Below are 14,485 nucleotides of genomic sequence, written 5' to 3'. Positions count from 1 at the left end.
TTGATAGTACCTGTTGTTGAGCTACCCGAAACGTTGGTAACAGCAATCACTGCTGTGACAGCCAGGGCATTTCCACAACCGCCATGGTCACACGCTGAATTCCAAAAACATCAATAAAGGTCAAAATTACTGCAGTTTTCACCTTACAAAGTATTCAGCCAAAGCGCCATCCGGGCTTTTCCGTCCCGCGTGCCAAATAACGTACACAAACCCGCGCCGGAAATTCATTCCTACAACACCCATACATAAGAAGAGATTTTTCATCATCATAATCCGCCTGTCCGTCCAGTTCCATAACACTCCGTTTATGTGACGGCCAGTTTCCTCGTCCGAGGAAAATACTCTCCGTCCTCGATAGTCGTCAGCGCGGCCGGTGCCCCCGGCGTGCGCACTCTCGAGCTGTTGGGCGAAGCAGGCGACGCCCTGTTCCCAGCCGTGCCGACAGCCGAAATCTCGGGACTGCCGCTGCGGTTGCGGCCGCGCGAGCCCTTCATCATGAGGAATCCGCCGTCGGCGCCCCCGCCGCTCGGGCTGCGGTGGTGGTGTCGCTGGCGGTCCGGCAGCTCGAGGCGCGAGTTGATCATGGTCCAGCGGTCGTCGTCTGTTGAAGACCCGAGCCGCCAGCCACCTATTCCCTCAAAGTCGCGGTCAAGACCTGTGCTCGGCAGGAGGGAGAGGGTCGTGGGTAGCGCATCTGGGGTCGTCGCGCCATGGGACATTGAAGGGCGGCGGGAGCGAGGTCGGCGGTGCGGGGTGCGGGTGAAGCTGAGGGTGCGGGATGTCGTCGTCAGGACGGGCGACACGGAGCGGGAGGACGAGTTTGAGAGGCTTGCGGGCGTCTTGGCGGCGGGGAGGGCCTGGTGGCCCATTCGCTGGTGGGGGAGACGGCGAAGGTTGAGGTAGGAGGGGAGCAGGGTCAGGGCGAGGTCGAGATATACGAGGACGACGCGGAAGAGCAGGACAGAGAAGGCGACAATCGTTGTGATGCCTGCGAAGATGGCGAGGGGTACGGTGAAGAGGAAGAGAAAAGGGACGATGAAGGCGTAGACGGGATTGAGCAGGGCCATGGTGGGCTGTCTAGGACGATGCCGTGCTGCCGAGTGATGGCCGGGGTGTCGCTCGTGGTTACAGTCAGGGCTATCGGTCGATGGGCTGACGCGAGTGTGTCAGCCGGCCTGGGGCATGCCGCAGGTTGCAGGTAGTTGCTGGCAGGTCGTTGCTCGCAGGTCGTTGCTCGGGGTTGCTTCAACCAGTGGCGGTTGGTGGTTGTCGCTAGGGGTGGAGGGGCAATGGAGAATGCAGCTCAAACGTCGTGACCACGGCCTACGACATTGAAGGGTCCTGCGACAAAGCGTCGACGCGATGCTAAGGTGGTGAGAACCGACAACAGAGCACAGGAATCGGAATGATGTCGAGAGACTCGGAGGTGGTGGACAGAGGAGGGGGGCTCCCAGTTGCTTATCAGAGGCAGTCTGTCTGGGGTGACACGGAAGAGTCGCTGATGGTGGTGCAATGGTGGTGTGCTCGGGCGAGAAGGGTGCAGAGGTGCAGCGGTGCAGAGGTGCCGAGTGGTCTGTCACATGTTAGTGCCGGTTTCCTGGTCTCCCGTCTGCATCTTGCGAAACCCTTCTTTTCCCCAGGCGTTGCCTCAGTCGCCCACCTTGGCCTCCCTCAGCGCCACCAACCTGGGGTTAGGTCACAGGCTTGCACGGGTTGACTGGTGTGGGAGCTCATATGTCCAGACTTTGAGCCGTCCATGGTGTTGCACGTCGCATCGCCCAAGAGGCTCTAGAGGTAATTGGGAAATGGTGCAGATCCAGGGATCGCAAGAATCGCCCGTCTTTGCCTCCTCCTCCTCCGCCTTTGAAGCGACGCAAGCAGACGAGCGACGAGAGGGTGATGCGTCGGCTTGTCGAGGACCTGTGACAGACCAACCAAGCTCTCCACGTCCCTGTTGAAGCTCGTGACAGTGAGACACTGCTAGCCGCATTCCCATCAGCATCTGAGACCGATCGGACTGATTGGTCCTGTGTCTCTCTCGGTTCGCCCCCAGAAACAAAGCTTTTCAGGGGACCTTGTGCAAAGGTAGCAGAGCAGAGACAGTGACGCGCGAAAGAAGGCTGAGCGCCGGGGTGAACCTTAAACCCTGGGGAGATTGGCGGAGTGGATAGCAGCCGCAAGCTCGGATGGTGTAGGTCTACAGGGTGGTCCTTCGTCTGGACCTCAGTGAGGAGCCAAGGGAGATGTCTGGAATACAGAGAGAGGCCTTCCGTGAGCAGTCACTTCGTCTAGTCAGCTCTGCCTACCATGTACTTTTACAATACTTGCTGCTGCAGGCAGGCATGCCCCGCACTTGACATCTTATCGGAAAGAATGCCCCGCATCCACAAGCCCCTCCATCTGCAGCAACAGCAGGCAGTGACGATGATGATGCGAGAAGTCAACATTGACATCATCCGCCCATGAGCATGCGTGAAGTCTCAGCCAGCCATTGCTCTCAACACCGTAGACTTTACCAAACAAGAAGCCAATCATCGTTTTTCTTGGGCAACAGTTTCAGGCTTCCCAGAATCATTGCGCACGAGCAAATCGCAGCCAACCGCCCGCCATGTGCCAGGATCACCATCATGGCGATAGCTCAGAGGCGGCCACAGCGACCCCGGGCCATGATACAGCACCTTTCCCGTGGCAAGTTGGTGTCTACGATGCTCATTGTCATCCCACAGACATAATGGCTTCTCTCGAGCGCATACAGCACATGCGGGCTGCTGCACTGACCGTCATGGCCACGCGTTCGCAAGACCAGTCTCTCCTCGTCGATCTCGCCGCATCACCGTTGGCCGTTCGCGACCCGGAGCGCATCGGCAGTGTCCTAGAGGCCGAAAGTCCCAGGAACACCGGCCGAGTGATCCCCTCCTTCGGCTGGCACCCCTGGTTCTCCCACCAGCTTTATGATGACTTGGTCCCTGAGGCTGAGCGGACCTACTATCCCGCCAGCAGCTCCGAGACGGACCTCCAGAAGGCAAAGCACGAACACTATGCCGCCGTCCTCTCTCCGTCACCTGCGCCTACGGATACGGCTTTCCTCGACTCACTGCCCACGCCGACACCACTGTCTGCCTACATCGCCACGACTGAGGCCCGGTTGAAGGACAATCCCCTGGCACTGGTGGGTGAGATCGGCCTTGACAAGGCCTTCCGCCTGCCGCAGGCCTTTGACGATGAGACGCGCGCCGCACGAGACCCGGCACTGACGCCTGGCGGGCGTGAGGGTCGCATGCTCAGCCCCCAGCACGTGAGGATGAACCACCAAATTGTCGTCTTGAAGGCGCAGCTCGCCCTCGCAGGGTCCCTGGGGAGAGCCGTTAGTGTACACGGGGTGCAGGCGCACGGGGTACTGCATGACACGTTGGCAGCGAGCTGGAAGGGGCACGAGAAGGAGGTGCTGAGTCGGCGGCAGAAGCGGAGGATTGCCGAGGGTGCTGAAGACTTCTCTTCGTCTTCTGATGAGGATGAGGATGAAGGAAGCGGCGATGTGAAGGAGACGAAGAAGAAAAAGAAGAAGAAGAATGGAGATGCTGGCGGAAAGCCGTTCCCGCCGAGGATATGCTTGCACTCGTTCTCAGGGCCAGCACAGGTGATGCGACATTACCTGCACGCGGCGATCCCGGCGCGCATCTTCTTCTCATTCTCGTGGGCTGTCAATCTGGGGACGGGCGACCTAGAGAAACTGAGTGAGGTTGTCAAGCTCTGCCCCGATGACCGAATACTTGTGGAGAGCGACTTGCACATGGCAGGCGATGAGATGGACGACATGCTCCAAGCCATGTACCGCAAGGTGTGTGAGATCAAGGGGTGGGACTTGGAGGAGGGAGTGAAGCGGATAGGGAAAAACTACAAGGATTTCATCATTGGCTGACTTGATCGTATTCATATCAACCTAGCGGTGGGAGGAGGTGTTGAAGAATTCAGCGAACAGCGTTGCATTTGGGGTTGGAGCGTGGTCCTCAAGTAAATCAGTACACAAGTGTGTTTTTGTCAACAGCAGCGAATCTCAATGATGGGCGGCATGGCAGAAACATCCAGACCTGCTACCGTCACGCAAGCGGCTACAAGTCTCGTTCTGTGCTCCATGACCAGCAGATCTAGGGAGCTTCGAGCTCATGCGCCGTCATCGACGCCTCGAGTCATGTTCATGATCAAGTGTTTTGGATGTAATGTGGCTGTTGCTCTCAGCGCACGGCCACCAATTGACTTTGAGACGGATGAAAGGCTTGCGGGGTTGACTACTGCCTTCCCTTCCAGCTACAGTCAAGTCACTTGGGGGAAAAGAAGACAATTGACTTGTTGAGAAGAAAATCCACGGTCAAAACACCACCAACGGCCAGTACCAGCAACATCTTAAGTCCATCAGCCATCGTCTACCAGATGGTGATGAAAGACCCCACACCGGTCACCATGACGAGGGGGCCAGACACCAAAATCCCCTTCACAGCCACTGTGGAAGGCTGCTAACAGCGTATAGCTCCAGCCTAGTAGATCGCGCGCTTCTTCCGACAAGTACCGGCCCTGCTGTTCGGCATCCTTTCTTCAGTTTAGGCCGGGTCCAGCTCGATCCAGCTTGCAGCTCGCAGCTCGCAGCTCAATCGAGCCTCCCAGGTTTGGTCCCCAAGGTCCCCCCGTCCCATCCCAGATGCAGCACATTTTCGTCACTGGTCTCCATTTCAATCTCTATCGGCAGTGCCCCCCTCTCAGGCCCTCCCTCCTCCTTTTTACCCATTATTCCCACATACTTTCCTGCCTCTGCCACAATCGCCAGTTTATTCCCAGGGCGAGCTTCCCCAGCCAGCCAGCCAGCCAGCCAGCCAGCCAGCCAGCCAGCCAAGCCGGCACCCACACTGCACGAGCCCACGACGAGCATCTCGTGTTTATTCCCGGCGGCCTCAACCAGCTTGTCATACTCATTCGGACCGCTCAGCCCTACGACAATCCTGCACAGCGGCCCAGCAAAAGCACGGCGTGGCATCCCGGTCAGCGATTTCGGCGGACAGCAGGCCGACCATTGGAGGGGCCGCAAGCCGAAGCCGATCATCGCGAAGCGCGGCGACCACGAGCCCCGACGGATGTCGTGGTCAAAGTTTTGCAGAACCACACGCCAATGGCATCGTCACTCATGAACGGTCAGCCGCAACAGCAGCAGCAGCTGGCTGCTGTGAACGTGTACCCATCACCAGCCTCGACTTTTGGCGGACAGCCGCAGGCGTCGCCACACCAGCAGCAGCAGCAGCAGCAGCAGCAGCAGCACCGCGCGACCGAGCTGAAGCGCGAGCAAGAGGCCGTTCCTGCGTATGGCCATGAGTCTCTCGTCGCCAGCCCGGAGGACCAGGCGAGCCCTGACGGACCGGCGAAAAAGAAGCAGAAGCGAAATAAGCCTACGCTGAGCTGTCGCGAATGTGTTGACAGAAAGACAAAGGTACGACCTTGGCTGCCGATCTACGTCCGATGAAGTGAGCCAGGCTTGAGTTGTGGAGAGCTCGCCATGAGCGCGCTCGGTTGACTCATTGCCGTCTCAATTCCAATGTTTGCTCATATCATGTCGCGCGCATCAAGACTGACCGTCGCAGTGCGATAGAGGCCGGCCCCATTGTCTAGCCTGCATCAAGCGACAGACCGAGTGCAAATATGATGCTGTTGCGGATCTCCTCGAGTAAGATGTTCAGCATGTTTGACGGCATACTACTGGCCATTCTGACCGAGCACAGAGAAACAACGCGCACTGCCGCCAATGGGCGCCGCATGACGAAGCCTCCTAAAAAACGAGGCTCAGACAGTAGCCCTTCTGTCATTCCGAATGTCGCCGATCGCGGCGCCATTGATGGTCGCAGTTTTGCCTCCCGCGGCCTCACCAACTCAAGCACGCTCCTCTCCAATGTGCCCTACTCCCTACCAACGGCGAGCAACGTTTTTGGCATCGGGTCTGAGCACCCTTTTGCCAACTACTGGACATTCGAAGGCGGTTTGCCAGAAGTCATTGGTGTGCTACCAGACAAGTTTCAAGCAGATATTCTGCTGACCAAATATTTTGACGTTGTCGATCCCGTCTACCCCATGATCCACCGCCAGACCTTCTACGCAGACTATGAGCACTTCTGGAGCCTGCCCTTAGAAGAGCGAAACCAGTCAGACCCTGCCTTCATCGGCCTCATCTTCACCATGCTCGCCCTCGGCACACAATTTGTGGAGTCACCCAACACAAGCAAAGAGGCTGCCAAACAAACGGCCGAGTTCTACGCCTCTGCCAGCAATCAGGCGCTGCGCATCTTCTCCTACCTCAGCACTGCATCTATGCGGTCTGTCCAGGCCATGGTTCTCGTCACATATTTTCTCATTAATGATAATCATGCGTCCGACGGATGGGCGTTCTCTGGCATCCTGGTGCGCCAGGCGTACGCCATGGGTCTTCATCGCGATCCCAACATTGTCACCCCTCATGCCTCTCTGTTTGAGAAACAACAGCGTCGTAAGCTGTGGCAGGCTGTCCTCCTTCAGGACACTTTCCTCACTGTTCTCCTGTCCTTACCTCCTTCGGCGACTCACACCGACGTCTCCGTCGAGGATCTTTCCGACGACGGCTCCGCCATCGCCAACAGTGATCCCACCGATATTGCCTACATTCGCGGCTCGTGGACGCTGGCAAACCTCGTCCAGGAAACAATATGCTCGCCACGCTCCCTCGACCTCCCCATCTGCGCTACCGCCCGCCACAAGTCCAAGCTCATCGCCGACTTTCGTGCCGTGTACCGCTCTTTCCCCGACGTGTTCCGAAGCTGGGACGGCGACTCGCTCTCGGCCCTTGCGCGCACGAACCGTCGCGTGGTGCGCCAGACCCTCTTTCTGACGAGCAACTACCACCACAACCTGATGCTCGTCCACGCGTCGGAAAGCGCCGACGTGCCGGCCAACGTGCGCGGGACGCTCGAGGCGGCGCACGACGCCATCGGCAGCTTCTTCCTCCTGTTCTCGCTGTTTGAGCTCGAGGCGAGGGTGTGGTGGGTCTTCAACCACAGGGCGTTCTTGGAGGCGCTGTGCATCGGCAGCGTCATTCGAGAGGCGGCGAAGCAGCCGGGCGGTACGGAGCTCGTGGTGCGAGACCCGCTGTTTGTGAGGGCGAGAGCAGATATCCGTGAGTACCCCTTTGCCTGGATGCACCTGATGGTCAAACTAACAAGCACCAGGGCGGATGATAGAGATTATGAAGATTATGGGGGATGGCGAGCAGGGGTCTGATGTTGCCAGGACGAGGGTGGTCGTGTTGGAGGAGTTCTTGTAACTTGCATGAGCTGACTAGGCGTGGGGGCTGGTGTCTGCGAGAAGTCGAGGCAGCATTGTTCATAGCATGGCTTTTTCGGCGGAGAACAAAGCAGCTCGGGAGACTTGATGATGTACACGTCTGCATCCGATCTGACGAGGCTGTGTGACAGGTAGTGCTTTACACATATGTCCCGCAGCCAGTAGCTCAAGTCTTTGGATTTATCTGTCCCATCCAGGACATTCCCTTCTTGAGAAGAAGTCTGCGGTGTTTCTTACAATATCCCCTGGTTTACTTATTCGCATCTGCATGTTTTTTGGAAGCTTGGTGACGAAGCAGCAGCATGTCTGTCGCACCACTGGATCTTTGGGTGGCCCTTCGAAGAGCTCAGTGAGGCTTCTGGACCAGTGGACCAGGGAAATCAAATCATGGTCTTGGAAAACATGGCTGCATGGTCTGAAGGACGAATGCAACTTCCTTGAGACGGCTAGATAGGGCTTGCTGATACAGCCCGTGCTCTTCAACCACATTCGACCAGTTCTCACGCTGTACAGAAGGCTGACTGAACACCGAACAGCTGACACAATTGTCGTTATCGGCCAGGACTGATCGTCATCCATTGTATTCATTCTGATGCCGTGTTCTTGTTGCTTCAAACAGCCTGCTCCCCAAGATCAAATGGTATCCAACGCCAAACGCCTCCCACTCCCTTCTCGCGTACAAGCACCCTACAGGGTCTGCCAGAAATAGTTGGCATAGAAAAACTTGCTAAACTTCTTGTCCATGTTGACAACATGCACATCCCCCTTGCGGTCATTCCGCACCACAGCCCTAGAAAAGACCTCTCCGCCGCCGCCCTCATTCTCGTCCCGCTCAATCTCAATGCCGAGCCCGCGGTACACGCTCAGCCGCAGCAGCACCTCGTCCTCCAGGGGGTCGCGCGCGCGCCTCCTGCGCGCCTCCTCGTCGGCGGCGCCGTCGACGCCCTGGACCTCGAGCTCCTGCAGCCGCGCGGCGAGGTCGGCGGCCTGGGCGGCGAGGCGCTCTGCTTCGACCTCGGCGTCCGAGGCGGCCTTTGCGGTGCGGAACTTTTGCGTGTCGAGGGATGCGATTTCCGAGGCGTGGGCTGCGGAGGAGTGCGAGGCTGTCAGGTCGTTGTGTTGGGAGGTCATGGTGTTGAGGGTGCGGGAGAGCTCTGGCACGCTACGTCAGTTTCACGGTTCGTAACATGTGGGGGGATGGGGGCGACGCACTCTTGAGGGCATTTTCGGCTTCGCGGGCGCGCAGGTCGCGGGCTTGTTGGAGGGTCGAGAGGGACTCATTGATGCGGGCGCATGCTTGTTTATCGGGCTGGATGTTGAAGTTGTCAATGGTGTGGTGGATGAGCGTCGCGGGATCCTCGGCGAGAAGCATTTTCGCGGTCGATGTGTGTGTTGAGCGGCTGGGTGCGTTGAGGCCTGTGTCGGTTTCGATGAAGGGCGAGGATGTCACGGTCGCGCTCGCGTGGTGTTGATGTGAGAGTGCTGCGCTGTCCCGCTGTCCCAATGTGGTAGGTTCTAAATAAAGCTGCATCACCGGGACGACGTGCGGGGGTCTTATCGCGTGGCTTATCGTCTCTTCGCAGGCCGCCCGTCGTCATTGTGGCGTGCCCCATGTCTACATCCAGCTTCAGCCACGTTTGCCCTCGCCGCGGCATCTTTGCATCGCCAACTTCCTGTTTGCTAGACTGACTTTGCTTGTCCCCCTAACGATTACTCTCTCACACACCTCGCCGAGAACAAAATCTACCCTGAAAGCCTTGAAATCCAACTTCGGACCCCTTTGAAAGACCTCAAGATGGTCTCCGAGCTACCCTGTAGGTGCCCTCGCCCCATCACATGCAACGTCCACTGACCACTTCGTAGATGCCCTCGATGCCGAGTCGTGAGTCCGAAGCGATACCCCCTCCCTAGGGTCGATCTAACAAGAAGCAGGCCTCTCAAGGCGTCCGAGCTTCAGGTTCTTCGCGCCCAGTACGAGAAAGAAGGCGACATGGTCGGAGTACAGACAAAGTTCAACTACGCCTGGGTACGTTCTCTTTCCTCGGACTCACGCACCTGCAGATCATAGTCGCTGACCAAACGCAGGGCCTGGTGAAATCCGACTCCCGCAACAACCAGCAACTCGGCGTGCGCCTCCTCTCCGAAATCTTCCGCGTGTCCCCCGAGCGCCGCCGCGAGTGCCTCTACTACCTGGCCCTGGGCAACTACAAGCTCGGCAACTACGGCGAGGCGAGACGATACAACGACCTTCTGCTGGAGAAGGAGCCGGCGAATCTGCAGGCGTCCAACCTGCGGCAGCTGGTGGACGACAAGGTGGCCAAGGAGGGCCTGATGGGCGTGGCGATCGTCAGTGGTGTTGCTGTCGCGGCAGGCGTAGTGGGGGCCTTTTTGATGCGGAATGTGCGCAAGAGGTAGAGTGGCTTGGATAAGTATCGCTATTGTTTGGTTATGTGGCTTGGTGAGGAGGCAAAGTCATCGTGTACGATGAGAGGGACTGTGGGTGTACATAACCACCCGGAGGATGCTGGGTCACGGCGGCGCAATCTGTATTTCCAAGAGGCTGTAGAAGGTGGATACACTACGCTCAAGCTTACATTACGAAGTCTCTCTTTCTACAACATCTTGTTGATCTACCTATGACCTCTCCTGTGGCGACCTAAGGCCGAAACATTTTGGACAATTGAAAAGTATAAGCGTGCAGAAGAGCAGAGGGGTACAACAAGTACCAATTGTTAGATGAACGTATACATATGCCCGATGCCTTGAATGTCCACGAAGGGCACTCCAGTCATCGGATGCGTTAAACAGTTTTGAAGACTTGAGGGGTCCAAGACCTTGCACTGACACAGCCTGGATGTTAGTAACGATCACCTCTCTATGCCGGTGAGGCCTCCAATGGGCGGCTACCTGCTGCCTAGCATGGAAGATAAAGACGCGAGCTCCACAAGATCTTGTCTCCGCAAGGCCAGGAAGCAAGGCCGTACCAAAAGATGCTGAGAAAAACGCTACAAGTGGTCTCCGAATAGCATCCCAGTGCCTGAAGCTCCATGATGAATCGTGTGGACTTGTGGAATGCCACCGACCCTGGTCGAAGCTAGCGGTGCCCCACCAAAGAAGCAGGTGCCCAGCGTGTCGCAGCTGAGTCCAGGACCTGACTGACCCCAACGTCACTTGCTCAACCTGCTCCACTCGACGCCCGCTGCCACATCATATTGCACAAGGGTACAACGCGAGCGCCCACGAGCTCCTACGGTCGCCGGTACCATCGGCGATTGTCCATCGAACACACCCTCCGTCTTCCTACGACATCCTGCGGCGCATGCCACCTACGAGGCCTATTCCTCATCTACCGACCGTTTCGTTCAACGAGTATTCTGTCAGGCTTGTCCATCGTCTGCTCCAACACCGAGTGCGCCGTGGTTGCCTGCCTTGGGTACCTATCTACCTACCTACCTGCCCACCTGAGCAACCTCAAGTGGCAAGTTGGATGATTCACCAATCCGGGTACGTGCAACATCAGTCGCTTTCGCCGATGCCCTCCTTATCTCTACGGGACAAACAGGGCGCTTAGGTCGCTATTACGAGATCTTCATTAGGACTCACTTTGCCAAATAGTCTTGTTTGATCTTGTCTTGATCCTGGGGACTGACATTCAGCCAGATATACCCCACGGCTCAATTTACATTCGATGCACCAGTGACAGCACACAGCCTCGTCATTTGGCTTGCTGACGACCAAAGCCTGCAAATCGATTAGTCCAGGCGCCTTCCGACCTAGTCATACCTTTACTTCGCTAGCACAAGCCAGTCCTCTGTTTCAGCGTCATACTTCCAGCCGATTCGGCTTCACGAACTCTTGACTCCGGCGCTCAATATCTGCTCGATCCAACCCTCACGGCCCCTGTGGATTGAGCCAGACTCTTTCCGACACATACGCTCGATACGCTTTCGAGCTTCATCATTCTGGCGTTCCGAGCACTTCGAACTGCTGGCCTTCTTGCCGGCCTTGGTCTGACAGCTCTCGCTGCCTACCAGCGCAATCAAGAAGAGGCCAACATGAGCCTCCGAGATGGGAGTAGGGCTCAAGGCGATAGAGGAGCCGGCATAAATCGCGAAGTCGTCTACTGCCATGCTTGCGAACACGAATGGGAAAAGGATACGCTTCATGGACTCGTGTGCCCGCGGTGCGAAAGCGAAGCAACAGAAATCGTTCGTTCGCCCCAATACAGCGTCGGGTGACCATATATGTTGACAAACTCTATAGATTTCCCTAGAGAACGACCCTCGCGACTTCCACGATGCCCCATCGCCTCTCTCCTCCGGCGACGGTCCCCGTGGGCCCCGCAGGGCAGACTCCGACTCCGACCCCGACGAAGCTGATATTGAGGAACACTTGCACCAAGGCCCCCATGGATTTAATATTCATCGATCCACGTGGGGTAATCCTCACGGAGATGAACAAGGCGGGCGCCAGCCGCCTGATCCCGCCAACGGGGACCAGGTGATAGGCCGCTTCCTCGAGCTTCTGAGCACATTTGGACACGGAGCACAAGGCGGGCCAGACTTTGACCATGATCACCCGCAAAGGCCTCCCCAACCATTCGGCAGCAGTCCGTTTGGCGGTTCTGGAAACGTGCGGACGTTCACTACTAGGCGAGGGAACGGTTTCACAAGCTTCACAATCGCTACCGGACCGATCCATGTTCAAGGCGGTGGTCGGGCTCGAGCATTTGGACGCCCGTCCGAAGACCAGGCGCAGGGGCAGGGTCATGATGATTTTCAGTCGTAAGTCCAGCTTTCCCCAGACTCACATCATGAGCTCGTTACGAGATGGTGCGGAACCTTGGTCTGATGATGAATCCAGAGTCTTCAGCAACATTCTCACCGGCGCCGGTCCACCACAACAGCCGCATGGTGAAGACATGCCCGGACAAGGCCCACGGCCCCGCGCCGCCGGTGCCCAGAACCTTGCTGCGAGTCTGCATCAAATCTTGAATATGTTGGCACCAGGAAATGGTCAATTTGGCGATGCGGTCTACACGCAAGAAGCTCTCGACCGGATCATTTCCAACATGATGGAGACGAATCCGCAGTCAAACGCCGCGCCGCCAGCCTCAGAGGACGCCATCGGCAAATTGCAACGCAAGGCAGTGGATGACGAGATGCTGGGCCCCGAAGGCATGGCCGAGTGTACCATTTGCATCGATGAGCTGAAGAAGGGTGAGGAAGTGGTATACCTGCCTTGCAAGCACTGGTTCCATGACACGTGCGTTGTGATGTGGCTCAAGGAGCACAACACTTGTCCCATTTGTCGAACACCGATTGAGGAGAGGACCGAAAGCGCGAGCGGTGGTCAGCAAGGTGATGGAGGGGAGGGGAGCGGCAGACCGGCACCCGGACCATCGAACTCAGCGCCACCCGGTGGTGGACAACCTCCCCCGTTTTTCGGATTCGGCATGCCAAGTCCCCACGGCGATGGCGCTCCTCCCCCCAACAGCACAGGCGGCTGGGGCTATGCTGCTCCGCCGCAACCGCCTCACCCGTCGACGCGGCCTGTACATACACGGCAATTCCACTGGTCCTTCCAGTTACCACAGAATGGGCCAGCGGGCAACACGAGGGGCGAGGGCAGCTCCCGCAGCCCTCGGGGATATGACATCTTCCCACCGAGACCGTACGACTCACAGTCTTCGTCTCGACAGTCGTCTCAGAGGCGGCACTCGATGTCTCCACCAGCAACGAACACGGGCTCTCGCACTAGGCAACGAAGCCCAACACCGAGCAGCTGGAATCGGGGACACCAGCAGGCAGGGACAGGCCAAGCACAGAACCAGACTCAATCACAGGGTGGTCCGCTTAGTTGGCTGAGGAATCGCCTGTCCAGGTCTGGTCCGAGTGACGGGCCGCCCCCGGATGGTGAATCTCGGTAACTGGACGTTGAAGAATGGACGGTGAAAGAACGGGTAACCTAGTCGGTTGCCCGGAGATGTGTGAGGGACTGGCACTGGCTGTACATACTTCTTGGCCATGTCCAATCCTCTCGGCAGCATACAATTTGAGGGGGAGGTGGATGAACGATACGGGGCAGTGGAGAACGGATCTTCGAATTCTACCCCTTGTTTCCTTCACGTCTCCGCGTGTACAGGAAGGAGGGCAGGGAAGGACGTCTACGATGTGGACTGCTGAGAAGCTAGTTGCGCGGAACTGGGGGGTGGACATCGTGTGACCGACACGGCAGGCGAGAGGAAGTCCTCGCCTGTAGCTAGCCAACCCCTCCCGGCGGCGGGTAGGTATGGTAGATCGACTAGTGCATTATGCGAGAAACAAATATCAGGACCAGGACGAGATGTATTGGCAGATCTGGTGGTGAGCCAGGTCGGAGAGAGAGTGGCCAAGGTGAAATGCTACCAAGATGTGGTGGGGTCTGCTAAACGGTCTGTGCCAGGACCCCGCGGTTTCCCCCACCAAATCAAGCATGTCGCCGTAGGCTTGGAAAAGGGCATCGAGTGGGGCGCACCCGATCGCTCCGCGGAGCGACAGCACAACAAAGCATGGCAAGCATGGCATCAGCGTGGGTGGACATGTGCCGCTGCAACGAGACAACGCCATTCCGTGGCGAGGTGTGCTCACTGGCCCCGTCAATGGAGGGTTCCCCCACCGGCTGCTGATGAGAAGAGGTCGAGCGCCATTCTTCCTTCCTTCCTCCCTCCCCTGTAGACTGGATATTGGCTGCTGCCGTGTTGATCCACGCTGCTTAGACTGACCCTGCAAACCGCGCCGCCATTGCTCTGACATTGGGCGGATGAAGTCATTGCCAAGATGGTCGAGTGAACCAAATTTGCCTGCCGCGTCCAATGAAGAAGCCAAAAAAGTGGACGCCCAGTACTGACTGGCTAACTGCTTTGCCGTGTCCCACGCTGTCCGTGGTGTGGCCTGCAGTGGCCGACGAGCATGCGATGGGCCCTTTGGCCCTGCGATGGCGGGAATGGAGTCGCCGAGCGCCAGACTGAGAGGGGCAATGGTGTTTGAGCAAATGTTCGGGCCTTTCCCCACTTGGCACTTCTCTTACCTAATACTTGCCTCAGGAGTGGCCAGTGCCTGCCTCTAGCTGCCCCCAGCTCTTGCCTCGCTCACGC

At 57.7% G+C, this 14,485-nt stretch overlaps 6 protein-coding genes across 6 annotated transcripts; 4 read left to right on the top strand and 2 right to left on the bottom strand.

Moving 5' to 3' along the window:
• Positions 1 to 305: 305 nt before the first annotated feature.
• On the bottom strand, positions 306 to 1,067 carry VDAG_08011 (uncharacterized protein; the record flags this gene model as incomplete). Its single annotated transcript, XM_009652777.1, has 1 exon — positions 306 to 1,067. The coding sequence occupies one exon, from the start codon at positions 1,065 to 1,067 to the stop codon at positions 306 to 308; it is 762 nt and encodes a 253-aa protein (XP_009651072.1).
• A 1,664-nt stretch (positions 1,068 to 2,731) lies between these two features.
• Positions 2,732 to 3,919, top strand: VDAG_08010 (Cut9-interacting protein scn1; the record flags this gene model as incomplete). The annotated part of the gene is made up of 1 exon (XM_009652776.1): positions 2,732 to 3,919. One exon carries the CDS (start codon positions 2,732 to 2,734, stop codon positions 3,917 to 3,919), a length of 1,188 nt encoding a protein of 395 aa, XP_009651071.1.
• Positions 3,920 to 5,173: 1,254 nt separating this feature from the next.
• Positions 5,174 to 7,330, top strand: VDAG_08009 (Zn(II)2Cys6 transcription factor; the record flags this gene model as incomplete). Its single annotated transcript, XM_009652775.1, has 4 exons — positions 5,174 to 5,473; positions 5,625 to 5,707; positions 5,763 to 7,183; positions 7,248 to 7,330. 4 exons carry the CDS (start codon positions 5,174 to 5,176, stop codon positions 7,328 to 7,330), a joined length of 1,887 nt encoding a protein of 628 aa, XP_009651070.1.
• A 707-nt stretch (positions 7,331 to 8,037) lies between these two features.
• On the bottom strand, positions 8,038 to 8,722 carry VDAG_08008 (uncharacterized protein; the record flags this gene model as incomplete). The annotated part of the gene is made up of 2 exons (XM_009652774.1): positions 8,038 to 8,504; positions 8,563 to 8,722. 2 exons carry the CDS (start codon positions 8,720 to 8,722, stop codon positions 8,038 to 8,040), a joined length of 627 nt encoding a protein of 208 aa, XP_009651069.1.
• Positions 8,723 to 8,853: 131 nt separating this feature from the next.
• On the top strand, positions 8,854 to 9,765 carry VDAG_08007 (mitochondria fission 1 protein; the record flags this gene model as incomplete). Its single annotated transcript, XM_009652773.1, has 5 exons — positions 8,854 to 8,858; positions 8,934 to 8,985; positions 9,146 to 9,164; positions 9,231 to 9,376; positions 9,436 to 9,765. 5 exons carry the CDS (start codon positions 8,854 to 8,856, stop codon positions 9,763 to 9,765), a joined length of 552 nt encoding a protein of 183 aa, XP_009651068.1.
• Positions 9,766 to 11,478: 1,713 nt separating this feature from the next.
• Positions 11,479 to 14,066, top strand: VDAG_08006 (RING finger protein; the record flags this gene model as incomplete). The annotated part of the gene is made up of 4 exons (XM_009652772.1): positions 11,479 to 11,562; positions 11,614 to 12,134; positions 12,214 to 13,265; positions 13,684 to 14,066. 4 exons carry the CDS (start codon positions 11,479 to 11,481, stop codon positions 14,064 to 14,066), a joined length of 2,040 nt encoding a protein of 679 aa, XP_009651067.1.
• Between the last annotated feature and the right edge of the window lie 419 nt (positions 14,067 to 14,485).

This window comes from Verticillium dahliae, genomic scaffold (genome assembly GCF_000150675.1).
Source record: "Verticillium dahliae VdLs.17 supercont1.18 genomic scaffold, whole genome shotgun sequence".
In the NCBI taxonomy this organism is placed as follows: Eukaryota; Fungi; Ascomycota; class Sordariomycetes; order Glomerellales; family Plectosphaerellaceae; genus Verticillium; species Verticillium dahliae.
The sequence above is the reverse complement of the archived record's forward strand: the minus strand, read 5'-3'. Positions and strand labels throughout refer to the sequence as shown.